We start from the raw sequence: 15164 nt of genomic DNA, 5'->3' as shown, positions 1-15164 counted from the left end.
AATCTTTCTCCAAAAAACACGAACGCCTTTCAAAGGTTAGAACCGAGAGAAAAATTCAACGGCTACTTGAGAGAGTTGAAATTGAAAACACAATCAATTTCACCCCGAACGATGCTTGGATACGGAACACCACTAATGTGGAAGTTCCCAATGAAACCAAAATTTTACTAGGATACGGTCCCAAGTTTGCATTGCCGGTGGAAAATAATCAAGAAATTCCATATTTCAAGATTATTGCAGACTTGGAATCTATCCTTAAACTAGAGCCGGATCCCATTCTCCAAGCGGCCCACCGAAACCAGTTCACCAACATCTTGCAAAACTACGTGAACAAGAGAAAAGGTACACATTTCAATACTACCTCTAAATGTGTCGATCACTTTATGATTGAAGCGCTTAACACAAGTAAGAAGTTCATACGTGATCATCCAGACGTGTATATTGTACCAGCTGACAAGGGGAATAAAACTGTCATCATGATGAGAGATGAGTATGAAGAGAAAATGCAAACTCTTGTCAGCGATGCCAATACATACGAAAGGATCGATACGGACTGGACGAACAAAATACAAGCACAAAACAACAAGCTTGTGAATAAGCTGTTCAATCACAAAATGATCGACCAACAAACCAGGTCTCGGTTGGTCTCTTACCATGCGACGTGTCCGAAAATCTATGGGCTTCCCAAAATACACAAGCCGGACAGTCCGCTGAGAGTCATACTATCGTGTATAAATTGCCCAACGTATGATCTCTCAAAATATCTCGCAGACATTCTACGCCACTCGATAGACCAAACCAAATACAATGTGCAAAATTCCTACGAATTTTGCACATTTATAAACAACGTCACTTTGCCCCCGGGCTATGTATTGGTATCGTTTGACGTAGTAAGTTTGTTTACATGTATTCCGCGAGACATCGCAATCGAAGCGGTACGAAATAATTGGAGTCTGATCGAGAAAAACACCACCATAAAGAATGTGGATATGTTCGTTGAATTGATAAATTTTAATCTCTCCTCCAGCTATTTCGTGCACCGCGGCAGTTTCTATCGTCAGAAAGCAGGCACGGCAATGGGCAATCCATTGTCTCCTGCGCTTGCAGATCTGGTGATGGAAACGCTACTCGATCACGTGCTCGGTGCGATCGATATACCCATCCCGTTTCTGAAAAAGTTTGTCGACGACCTCATTACCGCTCTCCCAATCGAAAAGATTGAACATGTGAAGAATTCTCTTAACGGGTTTAATCCACATATTCAATTCACGTGTGAAATTGAAGAGAATAATAAGCTTGCGTACCTTGACATGTTGCTTATACGCACAGAACAACAGACGATCACCACGGACTGGTACAAAAAGCCTGTTGCGTCGGGACGCATTTTGAATTATTTCTCGTTTCACCCACTCACACAAAAATTAAACACGGCCACCGGTTTCATTGGGAGAGTGTTTCGGCTGTCGACATGCAGATCAGAAAACGAGAAGAAGGATTTGGTAAGGGAGTATTTGCTCAACAATAACTATCCGAGTGCGTTGATAAATCGGCTTGTAAACCGATTTATCAACCGAAGCACCAATGTACCTAATGATAGTGGCAATACTAATCCTGAACCAAAAACATATCGATCTCTCCATCACGTTGATAACCTTACTCCGGCTCTTGCGAAAGTTATTAAAAGAAACTTTCCCAGCATCACACTAAGTTTCAAATGCGTCAAAACCAATAGGTTGTTGTTTTCTAAGCTAAAAGATAAGACGCCACAGTTGGAGCAACGGAATGTGATTTATCGCATCCCCTGCATTGACTGCGACGCTTCCTACATTGGCTTGACAACACAGCAACTGAAAAACCGCCTCTCTGGACACCGATCACTCATCAATCGGTATACAGAACTGAAGTCTTCTGATCCACTGGAGGCGAATGAGAGGGAGGAAGAATTCAAAAAGACGGCTTTAATGGTACATGCGATTGAGAACGATCATCGTTTCGATCTGTCGAAAACAAAGATCGTAGAACAGGACAACCGGCTACATGCGCTTCAAATACTCGAAATGTGTCACATCTTTTGTGACAACACAACGGTAAATTTCAGAACCGACACGAGCAATTTGAATGTAGTTTATTCGGGTTTCCTGCACTCAATCGCGGACGAAGGGCGATAATAGATAATATCTCACTCTCTATGTTTTATGTTCTCTGTTATCTCTCCTTGTCCGTTCCATATGGGTTTTGATATCTCTCATTTGAAACATTTTGATTCATAACCGTTTGGATGTGCGCGGGTGAAAGCTGTGTAAGTTTGTGCTACGTTAAATGTTAGACCCATTCAAATGAATTTAGTCACTATGTCCGAATTTTTGTTTAAATATTGCAGTGTAATTTTGTCAGCCGTTCCAAAATCAATGTTCAAAAACCACTTGACATAGAAATAACTGTTTGGTGTAAGTAATTTGTATAATCTGTATGTTATATGTTAATAAGTGACTAAATGTGAAATTTGTAGTTTGCCCTGAGGATGAATGAATAAACATTCGAAACGTCGGCTTTTAACCTAACCGGTTGTTTTTAAAGAAACCCGAAGACCGATATAGCGCCAAAAAATCCCATAAATTTTCATTATGTTTGATTGATTGATTTAGCTATATTAAAGAGACTTTCAGCCCTTGGCTCATTATGTTTGGAAAACTCTTGAACATTTGTATAAATAGTATTTTTATCCCTCCGGGTCATACGCAATGTTGTAGAATATTGTTCTTCTTTTCTGCTTCTTCCTCTTTGCTCTGGAAAGTTAGAAATATGTCTTCATATTTGAAACAGAAACCTCTCGAATTACATTGACGTTCTGGTAGAAACTCTCGAACACTCAGATCATATCATGGACTCACCGAAATACGTGAAATATTTCAGTCAAACTTTGCTAAGCGTGACAGGAGGACAGATAGACAACACCTGAATTCATATGCCGTTTCTGATCTCCTTAATTTGGATTTAGAATATGTTCATCCCTCACGGAGATTCTTGTGCATTCTGGTATAACAATTTCCAGAAGTTTCCTCAGAAGCCATTGTAATTATGCGAAACATTTCACTCAGCAATGGACTCATCAGAAGTGCCAGAAGGTATACTATCATGTATTCAAAAATGAAAAACGCCAGAAAGTATACTTCCAAGTACACACATTTAACTGTTACAGGGTTCTAATCTCTGAAATAGTAAGAAACTTCTAGACGCTTCTCAGGGTGAGAGAACTTCCACAGACTTCCTGAAAGTTCTCGAAAATTAAAGTAGTTTAAAAATTCAGAGCATTCCAGAACGTTCTTTTTTCTGAAACTTTCTGTAATTTCCACAAAATTAGGTGCATGCTTTGTTCCAATTGGGACGTTATGCCAAAAAGAAGAAGAAGATGTTTCATAATATTGCATCTTCTCTCAGGAGCGTCCAGAAACTTCTAGAAGGTCTCGAATATTTAAGAAATTCAACACTCCGGAAAATTCCAGAACCTTCTTCTTCTCTTCTGGAGTTATCAGTAACTTCTAGAATGTTCTTGGAATTTTCAGAATATTGATGTTCCAGATCATTCCAAAAAGATCATCTTATTATTTCTGTACAACTGTGGTGAAACATTTCAATGAAACATTTCAAAGCGTGACGGAAGGACAGACAACTCTGGGATTTTATATATATGATACTAGCTGACCCTACGTGGCTAGCCACGTTTTTGCAATTCCGAGAAATGTCTCTTCATTCCTTTGAAATATATCCTAGAATATCGTCTTTTCCTTGTTTTTGGAAATTTTGGAAATTTCTTCCAATTATGAAAAGAAATCTTATTCCGAAGAGTGTTCTAGAATGTTCTAGGTACTTGTTTTTCTTCTTCTTGGTAAGCTCCAGAAGTTTTTTGTTATCCAATTTGAGAACTTTTAAATATCCCATTATGCTCGGAAATCTCTCGATCATTTGTTAAAAAAAAAATTCGAGCGCTCGTGGAAAGTTCTGGAACAGCTTATAAAACTTCATTACCCTTTCTATTTTATTTGCTCTTTCTTCTCCTTATACTTTTTTCTCTAGTTCATACAATGCTATTCTTAGCATTCTACTATACGTGAAATATTTCAGTAAAACTTTGCTAAACGTCAAGGGAGGACAGATAGACAACTCTGGGTTTATTTCATGCAACCCTATTTTGATGCACCTGTTTTTGATCTTCTAACATAAATTGAGAGAATTGAGTAGTGTGCGGTAGTTCGGCAGCAGCAAAGCTTCGCGCGCTCGCTTTGCTAGATTTTTTCCTCTTCCCTCTGCGGGGCTCCGACGACGGGATGCCAAGCAGTCAGTAGTGTGCGGTAGTTCGGCAGCAGCAAAGTTTCGCGCGCTCGCTTTGCTAGATTTTTGCGACTTTTTTTCCTCTTCCCTCTGCGGGGCTCCGACGACGGGATGCCAAGCAGTCAGTAGTGTGCGGTAGTTCGGCAGCAGCAAAGTTTCGCGCGCTCGCTTTGCTAGATTTTTGCGATTTTTTTTCCTCTTCCCTCTGCGGGGCTCCGACGACGGGATGCCAAGCAGTCAGTAGTGTGCGGTAGTTCGGCAGCAGCAAAGTTTCGCGCGCTCGCTTTGCTAGATTTTTGCGATTTTTTTTTCCTCTTCCCTCTGCGGGGCTCCGACGACGGGACGCCAAGCAGTCAGTAGTGTGCGGTAGTTCGGCAGCAGCAAAGTTTCGCGCGCTCGCTTTGCTAGATTTTTGCGATTTTTTTTCCTCTTCCCTCTGCGGGGCTCCGACGACGGGATGCCAAGCAGTCAGTAGTGTGCGGTAGTTCGGCAGCAGCAAAGTTTCGCGCGCTCGCTTTGCTAGATTTTTGCGATTTTTTTTCCTCTTCCCTCTGCGGGGCTCCGACGACGGGATGCCAAGCAGTCAGTAGTGTGCGGTAGTTCGGCAGCAGCAAAGTTTCGCGCGCTCGCTTTGCTAGATTTTTGCGATTTTCTTTCCCCTTCTCTCTGCGGGGCTCCGACGACGGGACGCCAAGCAGTCAGTAGTGTCTAGTAGTGTGCGGTAGTTCGGCAGCAGCAAAGTTTCGCGCGCTCGCTTTGCTAGATTTTTGCGATTTTTTTTCCTCTTCCCTCTGCGGGGCTCCGACGACGGGACGCCAAGCAGTCAGTAGTGTGCGGTAGTTCGGCAGCAGCAAAGCTTCGCGCGCTCGCTTTGCTAGATTTTTTCCTCTTCCCTCTGCGGGGCTCCGACGACGGGATGCCAAGCAGTCAGTAGTGTGCGGTAGTTCGGCAGCAGCAAAGTTTCGCGCGCTCGCTTTGCTAGATTTTTGCGATTTTTTTTCCTCTTCCCTCTGCGGGGCTCCGACGACGGGATGCCAAGCAGTCAGTAGTGTCTAGTAGTGTGCGGTAGTTCGGCAGCAGCAAAGTTTCGCGCGCTCGCTTTGCTAGATTTTTGCGATTTTTTTTCCTCTTCCCTCTGCGGGGCTCCGACGACGGGATGCCAAGCAGTCAGTAGTGTGCGGTAGTTCGGCAGCAGCAAAGTTTCGCGCGCTCGCTTTGCTAGATTTTTGCGATTTTTTTTCCTCTTCCCTCTGCGGGGCTCCGACGACGGGACGCCAAGCAGTCAGTAGTGTGCGGTAGTTCGGCAGCAGCAAAGTTTCGCGCGCTCGCTTTGCTAGATTTTTGCGATTTTTTTTCCTCTTCCCTCTGCGGGGCTCCGACGACGGGATGCCAAGCAGTCAGTAGTGTCTAGTAGTGTGCGGTAGTTCGGCAGCAGCAAAGTTTCGCGCGCTCGCTTTGCTAGATTTTTGCGATTTTTTTTCCTCTTCCCTCTGCGGGGCTCCGACGACGGGATGCCAAGCAGTCAGTAGTGTGCGGTAGTTCGGCAGCAGCAAAGTTTCGCGCGCTCGCTTTGCTAGATTTTTGCGATTTTCTTTCCCCTTCTCTCTGCGGGGCTCCGACGACGGAACGCCAAGCAGTCAGTAGTGTGCGGTAGTTCGGCAGCAGCAAAGCTTCGCGCGCTCGCTTTGCTAGATTTTTGCGATTTTTTTCCTCTTCCCTCTGCGGGGCTCCGACGACGGGACGCCAAGCAGTCAGTAGTGTGCGGTAGTTCGGCAGCAGCAAAGTTTCGCGCGCTCGCTTTGCTAGATTTTTGCGAGAGTGAGTTTTTGGAGGCAAAGTGTACAGGCCGCGTTCTCATTCGGTCGTCGTCGTCGTCGTCGTCTATTTGACTGCTCATCTTCGTACGGGGTGATTTAGTGAGTTTTTGGTGGCAAAGTGTACAGGCCGCGTTTTCATTCGGTCGTCGTCGTCGTCTATTTGACTGCTCATCTTCGTACGGGGTGATTTATGATACGATAAATGCAACAAACAACATTTTTTGCGATTTTAGTCAACAGACATTGAAATGTTCGTCACGTCAAGTGTCCAAGTTCCAAAGCCACGTTGGTTCAAATCACTTTATTTTCTCTTTCGTTAATTTTCGCACTTCGAAAACTATCTGAATGGTTCGTCATCTTCGATGTCGGCATGTGTTTTGTTTTAGTCCAAATGAAAATAAGTGGTTTGATAGTAATAGGGTTGCATGAATCACTCCACTTACCAAAGTGAACTCATATCATGCGCCCTTCCCTTCCACACTAACAAAAAGTCCTTCCCATGACAGACGTGGAGACGCAGAGGTGATCTCGGTCTTTAGTAAGCAACGCACGTCATAATAACATTCCTTTCCTTCCTCGATGACCGTAAGGACGTGGCCGGCGCCGTTATTGACCTAATAAAGCTTGGAATTCTCGAAGATGCACATTGAGGACGGTAAGCTACTCCCAAGCTCCGTCTGTTGGTTCCTTGTGCAACTTCGATTGTTCTGGTCAATCACGGAGTAGCAACTACGAATAGTACGGTCATCTATGCTCATGCTCATGCTCATGCTCATGCTCTAACATAAATTGAGAGAATTTTTATCCATCAAGGAGATTCTTGATGCTTCTAGAATAACAATTGAAGAAGCTTCTTCTCAGAAGCCAGTGTATCAATATATATGTGAAACATTTCCTCAGCATTGGATTTACCAGAAGCGCCAGAATATATTCTATCATGTATCTACTTTTTGACCGTAGACGACTGTTGATACTCCAGAACATTCCAGAATAGTTTTTCTTAAACTTTCAGTAACTTCCAGATAGTTCTCGAAAGTTGTAAGCATTTCGATGTTCCAGAATATTCCAGAATGTTATATCTGAAGAGTTCAATAACTTCAAGAAAGTTTTCGAATTTTTTGAAAAGTTTGATATAGCTATAGTGAAACATTTCGATGAAACATTTCAATGAAACATTTCAAAGCGTGACGGAAGGACAGACAACTCTGGGATTTTATATATATGATGATTGCATTTATTTATACGTATACGTTTCGAAGCCAATCCCACCTGAAAATGGTTTTGTTATTGTATGTTGCTTCCCTAACAATACGCGCTGCCAACTTCCAGTCGGCATTTCTGAATCATCGCAACGAATCAAGCACCACCTCTGCTGCTGTTTGTGTTAGTGAGATCGGAGAAACGTCAGACTCCCGCCTGCTGATTGGCTGCGACGACTCTGGCGACGGTTTCATCCGCGACGGATTGAAATCGTCGCGTTCGATAAGGGGGAAAACCGTCAATATTCGATCCAATATAACCCATACGCTGAACGATTGAAAACCGAAAGCGACGCACATAAATTCTATCATGATTGAATCGACAATGATTCAACAGCGCTGTACATAGTTTTCAAGTGTAAAAGCAACTGGTCATAATCTAAGTGCAGAAATATTAAATTTAAAATGTTTTTTATTCTGAGTGTAGAAATTCTTAGATAACAGATCGACCAGATGCTTTATTACTAAACTTCCGAGAAAATTAATGAACTTTTGCAGGAAACATTTACAATTATTATTGTTGGAAATGTTTGAAATCGGTGATATTAGGATGAGAACTACTCATATTTAAATGCGCGAGAACTCAAATATCACTAATACTTGCCAAAAATGGTTTCTTTGGAAATAATTCATGTCCATCATTTGTCTAGTTATTGTCACGTAAAAAATCATTAATAAAAATAAAAAATGAATTTTTATCTCGAAAATATACCGTTGCCTAATTTACCCCAGAATACCCCAACATTTTAATGACTTTTTATATGTAACGTTACTCAATGCAGTTGTGGCGATAGTATCCCAGCGAAAAAAAATCATTTAAATCATAACAAATGCCGTAAAATAGCAGATATTCTCAAATTTAAGGGGCATCTAGGGTAAAACGGGCTCTATAACTTGCTTCAGAGTAGTTGCCCGTACATGAATCATCCACCAATCAATTCTTGAGAAAATTTGCTTTCGAATAAGCCATCGATGGTCACATAGGGTCTTGTATTAAGAAAGCTATTAATTTTTTCCACCTTTGGGCTTGATTTTGCCCAATGTGCAGTGGAGCGAACGTGTTGGGATGGTTAGAACACAAGACTATCATGTCAAATATCGAATCCCACTCCTGACATACTCACAAAATGTGGTTTCTTCCTTTGGAATGGAAGTAAAGCGTTATAGAAAAAAGAAAATTCTCCGGCAAACTCTTTACTATTATTGTTCTGACACTTACCTGTAGATTAATAATCCAAGTAGCATCGTGGCTAATATGATAAACCAAAACCAAATAAAAATGTAGGTCTTTTCATTCACAATATTCAATGGTAGAATGCACAGTGAATCGTGTTTTTGAATTGTTCCTGATGCTCCGTACTTGTAGAATATGCATTTTGTGACACGTGGAAAAACATACACCATTGGGTCTAATCGCTGGTCTTGTGGCACTTCTGAAAACTTCAGTACCTTCCATCCATACGCATAGAATTCTCCATCGAAGAAACGATTCATCATCCATAGCTGTACGATAATGTTAACAAAACAAAGCGCTTCACATGCAAAATATCGCAATACGTATAACTTGTGGCGCTTGAAATAAAACAAAGTATCAATAGTATCTACTTACTCTTAAACGCAATTTAAACTTACTCTCAAACGTTTCAAAACATATTCGATTAGGGCTTGTTTTTTGGCACATTTTTCGTCTTCCCGGCATATTCCAATGTTCAGTCCCATGACAATAGAACGCATTAGCCCTCCTTCTGTTGCATCCCATAAAAATTTAGGCACATAACAAGCCACAGCCTGAAAAACACAAAAACGATACAAAAAAAGAAATAACCTAGGTATGATATCAATTACCTGGAAAAAGAGTACAAAACAAACCCATTGATAATATGTATAATACTTTTTTGCATCCTCGTCATTAAAATCGTTAGCTACCCCAGGGTGAGCCACTTCACGCCCTACCTGTAATTAATAAAGTTTTGAAACCTGTCATTTATAAAGTTTTGTCACGAAGAAGATTTATTTGTCTTCTTCTTCGTCTTCTCTGTCTTGGTACATGCTTTGGCGGTTTACAATTTGATTCCGTATACGTTGATTTTCACTTAAATACTTCACAAAAATGTTGTATAGAGTCTAGATTCTGTTTCTGGGTAAAGTGGCACAACTAGTTGGAGGAAGTGTGAAAGTCTCACAAAAAGTGATTAGGGATTTTGCCGAGAATTACATTTGTTTGTTGATAAAATGTTGATTTGGATAAAAGTGTACTATGGTGCAGGTTATATTTCAAAAGATGTTGAAAGCCCTTTGTTCTCACTTTATGTGACATATTTTTTTTTCAATTTTTGATCGATTTTTAAACTTTTTGAATTTTATGAAGTAATGATGGTTTCGTATAAAAACTACTATATTTGTTTAAAATGTGCAGTATGCCCCCCGTCCGTGTAATCAGGAATGGGTGACAAAACGTCGAATGTCAAAACGTCGAATGCCAGAACGTCGAATGCCAAAACGTCGAAAGGACAAAACGTCGAAGGGACAAAACGTCGAAAGGACAAAACGTCGAAAAGTGTGTATGTGTTCACAGTTCAGCGTGGATTTTTTTTTTTAATTTTGTGTGAATTTAAATCTATCGGTAGATCCACCAAGATGGCAGGATGACGAACTGATTAACACACGAATATTGTCTCGTTATCTGGGGTCACTGCCCGAACGCTGAAGGTCAGTGACTCATTTTGCACTCTATAATGCTTCAGTTGAAACCACTAGCTGAGTAAAGATTATTGCGAAGATACTTGGCATTGTTATACTAGTACCATATTCTGTGAATACCGGATGAATTGCGGAGAAGGACAGCTAGTCAAAACCCCGCTATTTCAAGTAGAACTCCGGTTCTTAATGAGGAAGACATTCCCTCCCACCCCTTACGTTGGGATGGAAACTACCGGCAAGTCGTGCCGTAAACCAAACCAGACGCCCTGGAAGGAATAATGCACCCGATGATCGCCATCGCCACCCTAAAGGTGCCAGAGATCCTGCAGACGATAGCTAGAGGCTACCATCGAAGCTACCCTGAAGGAAGCTGTGACGTAATTGATTGATGCACCAAGCGGTAAGAAGAAGAGTTTTGACATCCAAGTGGTGTGCCGTTTACATCCATCGACCAATCAGCGACGAGGATCTAATCGACGGCACACCGCTTGGATGTCAAAACTTCTTCTTCTTACCGCTTGGTGCATCAATCAATGCTGAAAATTTGTGGAAGGAAATTTATGACAGTGTGCCACTCGCAGTGTTGCATTTGAACGCGATCAACTTGCGTTGAAGTTCAAAAACGGCACTCTGCGATCAAACATATTTGGACATTGTTCAGTTCAAAATTTGATCAAGAACTTCACCCGCAAAAACATGGCACCCTGGTACCTGGTAAACTTAATGGTTATGAGCCTGCCATTTTTTTCACATATTCTTAACAATCTTCGATTGATTCGATTCAGAAAGTCACCCTCTTAAGAGGGGGAACCAGTTCGGTCACCGTGGATTACCGGAAAATCCGGATTTCGGTGCAGAATCTTAATGCCCGATGCCAAAATGTCCCATTTCATTGTGGTGCATATATTCGCGCAACAACGCATGTACGGTCAGGTTTTTTTACGCGGTTTTCATTTACGCGGCCGCGTAAATTAAAACTCCATACAAAAAAAAAAATTTCATCGTCTTATTTTTGCATCATTCGTCGAGAAATGGTGAGACTTTTTTTACGCGGTTTTTCGGATTTTGAACTGAGTTTTTTTTTACGCGGTACGTATCCCCCGCGTAAAAAAAAACCTGACTGTATGCAGATGCGTCACAAAGTCCTAGGGCAGCACCATGGTCAGGACGCACATAAGATTTGATGACACATCCAAGCTCAGTTCCTTTTTGGCTCGCGTTTAGTTCAAATGCAACACTGGGTGCCAGTAGAAGGGGCCTCAAAGAAGTAAGAGTAGAAAAGCCGGGAAAGTTCGGGAATAAATAATTTTACACTTAACGTGACGTGATGTGTGTTTTTTATATACGACAGTGCGAATATTCCCCACCCACGAAGAACTGGTCAAGGAACATGCCGACCCTGAGGTGTTCTTTCAGGGAGCCTCAGGAAGGCTTCCCTCTGAACTAGTTGGCAGATACAAGTGAAAGAATGAGTATCCTTTAAAAGAATAAAGAACTCACTATTTGCTTAGATTACTCGTTTTCGACGTTTTCGACGTTTTTCGACGTTTTGTCCCTTTCGACGTTTTGGCATTCGACCTTTTGGCATTCGACGTTTTGGCATTCGACGTTTTGTCTTTCGACGTTTTGTCCCTAAGCCGTAATCAGAGATGGCATACACATCATGAGCATTGGTGACCGTACACTTCGTAGTTGCTACTCCGTGATTGACCTGAGCTAGCGAAATTGCACAGAGAACCAATAGGCTTGGGATTTGCCACCATACTCAATGTACACGTTTCGAGAGCTCAAACCGGGGAAGGGAAGGAATGTTAGTTCGACAATCGTTGCACAGTGGAAAGAATCGATACATTTTTAATCTCTTTTTTTAAATAGGGCGAAATGGGGCAAATTGGACAATTTCAGAAGATAATTCTTTAGGTAATAGATTTAGCCCTTTTGTTTATGCAAAAAAATCAACTTCAAATCAGTAACATTTGAAACCATTCATAATTAGGTAAAAAAGTAAATTTCTAGCAGTTGTTGGGGCATGCGGGGCAAAATGAGTATTTGAAAGGATTCTCAATGTATTTTTATGATTGCTATTAAACTCTAATTACACATGCAACTATTTTCAATGATCTACAGTAGGTGTTTGTTGTTTGAAAGTACATTTAGATTCTCTTTTTGTATAAAAAAGGGCAAAATGGGGCACTTCCCGTGCCGTGCGTGCGGTGAATGAGTTTAGCACCAATCGATTTCTCGTACTTTTTTACGTCAGAAAAAGCCAACTTCACGTACCGAAACCAGCGGCGTTGATAGATTCGTTTTTTGGGTCGATTTTTCTTTTCCCACTGTTGCTACTAGAGGTTGTACTGCTAGACACTCCACAGTTGTCTCGGGAAGGAATTTTGTTAGTAAGGAGGGATTAATAGTTGCATAGATTAAGGTTTCACTTTGGTAAGTGATGAGATTCATGCAACCGTACAGTAGACAAGCAAATGTGTCACCTCATAATTTGGAAGAATGGTGAGACCATAAAAATTTTAAATGAAAATTAATGGAATGAAAAAGATGTTGCGTTACCTCGCAATTGGGAGGACTGGTGAACCAATATGCTACTTGTCATGAAATCGATATATTGAAACAATACGTTGTGCCGACACTAACAGTGACGGATCGCACAAACTTAGGCAAAATACTGGTGCATAATTACGGATCAAATCAGTGTGCCCAGTACCGTAAGGTGTCGGACTGTATAAAAATACAGGAGAATTTATTAAGAATAAAACAAATTTAATGAAAAATTTGGCCGACACTTGAAGTGACGAACTTTGCAGTTCTTGTTGAGTAAATATATGAAGGATAATTTTGAACAAATAGAATTTACTGACAATAGCGAACGCGGTGCCGGGGCCCGTAGCATAGTGGCTACACGTTCACTTCATAAGTGGATGGTCATGGGTTCAGTCCCAGCCCCGGCACTTTTTTCGTCAGTTGCTCTTCCCCCCGAGAGCGGCTGAAACCTGACGCTCTACTGAGCATGTGCTCTAACGGACCTGGAAACTTCGATAGGATATCGGCTATCGGTAATTCATAATGGATCCCCAATCGGACTGGAAATGGAACAAAAGCCACACAGCAACATCGTGCTCATTATTCTACCATGGACAGGGTAGAAAAGTGACAGCAGCGTAAATGCTACAAGTTCGAATTAGAATTAGAGGAATTAGAATAGAATATATTTAGGCGCTGTACAAAGTGTAAATGCAGCCGCCAATTGGAATCGCTCACGCAGTGTCCTGGTGGACAAAAGAGCTGTAAAGTGGTTGAAGAATAAAAAATAGCGAACGCGATCAATTATTCTGAGATACTCACCCCTTACAGGAGCGATTGAGTAGTTGAGCCATAAATCAAAATGAATGTTCGATTTGATTGATTTGTCTTTATTTAAGAGACTTTCAGCCCTTGGCCTCGAATGTTCGAATCGTTTGCCATCTGTCGGAAATTTTGGGATGGCACTGCAAAACGTACACTTTTTATAGACATCAGAAGCGCTAGCGTGCGCAGCTTTTTCTTTTTTCTCACTCACTCTCGTAAACAAACACGCGAAAGAAACAGATAATAGAGGGGGCATTTTGCCCCCTCTTTTATCTCGCTCTTTCTTACGTTCAACAAAATGAACGAGCGAGAAAAAAGAAAAGGCTGTGCACGCAAGTGAACAGAAGCCATATTCAGAAGACATGTTCGGCCTGAATATTTCAAAGAAACAAATGTACTGTATAAAAAATAATAACAAAAGAATAAGAACTATTTTTTTTAAATGAACAAACAGTTGTATGATATGAGGTTTTTCGAATCCGCAAAAAAAGAAAAAAAAACAGTAAAAATTTCAAAAATAGGAAAATTTGGATTTGGGGGGCCCATTTGATAGGGTTTGCCCCGGGCCCCCCGAAGTCTAAATCCGGCACTGTACAGAACACTAAACACCCACGCATCTATCGTTTTGATTTTCACGCGAGACAATAGCGAAAGCGATCAATTATGCTGAGATACTCACCCCTTACAGGAGCGATGCATGCACAGCAAATAACAACACAATCTAATCAAAGATGGCATACACATCAAAGCAAAGCAAAGATACACATCGTAGTTGCTACTCCGTGATTGACCAAAACAATCGAAGTTGCACAGAGAACCATTGAATGTGGAAGCTTGGGACTACAGTGACAGACATTCGTTTAGCCGAGGCCCAAAAATTTTCAAAAAAGTGTCAGGAAACTCATACAAAAGATTTTATGATAAAACTTTTTATGGCAGTGATAGTATATCAAGTACTGTTTTTCGCACACATCACTGAAACAAAAACGAGGGTAAAGACCCTTCAAATGTCATTTTTGTTCCTAGACATTCGTTTAGCCGAGGTGAATGAAAAATTGGATTTCAATAGAGATTTAGTAATTTCGTAAGTGTTCTTCGATGATATACCCCAAGGCAGAGGAAGCTCTCAGTTAATAACTGTGGAAGTGCTCATAGAACACTAAGCTGAGAAGCAGGCTTTGTCCCAATGAGGACGTTACGCCAAGAAGAGAGAGAGAGACCCCAAGGCATTTAGTTTATGATGTGTTAGCAAGATAATTGACCTTTAAATTTTAAAGAAATTCAAAGAAATATCAAAAATATTACAAAAAAAATGTCCCGATAAGGAGAAACGGTGCTTTCCGTAAACACTCTTATGTAAGCTAAATAAGTTGTTTTTAAAATATGGCACAGACTTATTGTTGGAAATGTTTAAATTATTGCATAAAATGTTGTGAGAAAATAAAGAATATCCCTTTCGGGACGGAGCACAAAAAAGTGAAATCTCCATACAAATGGCTCAACTTTGGCTCTTCAGAACTCTTAGATTTCCCAACAAAACAACATTTTTTTCCTCATTTGAAAGAACCACTCTTTATCTTATCTATATCGACGGATAAAACTTTTTCATGTTTTACGGTTTTAGTACACTCTTTTTGTTACCTTGTTGTGGTAAATCCCACAGGTAACGGAAACAGAAGTTTGTTCACACACATACAAG

The 15164-nt window shown here is 41.1% G+C and overlaps 1 protein-coding gene across 1 annotated transcript; it reads right to left on the bottom strand.

Annotated features, from left to right (window-relative positions):
• Positions 1 to 4507: 4507 nt before the first annotated feature.
• LOC109404190 (innexin inx1) lies at positions 4508 to 9358 on the bottom strand (the record flags this gene model as incomplete). Its single annotated transcript, XM_062858738.1, is given in 3 exon segments — positions 4508 to 8977; positions 9038 to 9193; positions 9251 to 9358. Coding segments are annotated over 3 exon segments (621 nt in total), but the record flags the coding sequence as incomplete, so codon positions are not given.
• Between the last annotated feature and the right edge of the window lie 5806 nt (positions 9359 to 15164).

Source organism: Aedes albopictus, chromosome 3 (genome assembly GCF_035046485.1).
Source record: "Aedes albopictus strain Foshan chromosome 3, AalbF5, whole genome shotgun sequence".
NCBI classification, from domain to species: domain Eukaryota; kingdom Metazoa; phylum Arthropoda; class Insecta; order Diptera; family Culicidae; genus Aedes; species Aedes albopictus.
Note: the sequence above shows the minus strand (reverse complement) of the source record. Positions and strands in the feature narration are given on the sequence as shown.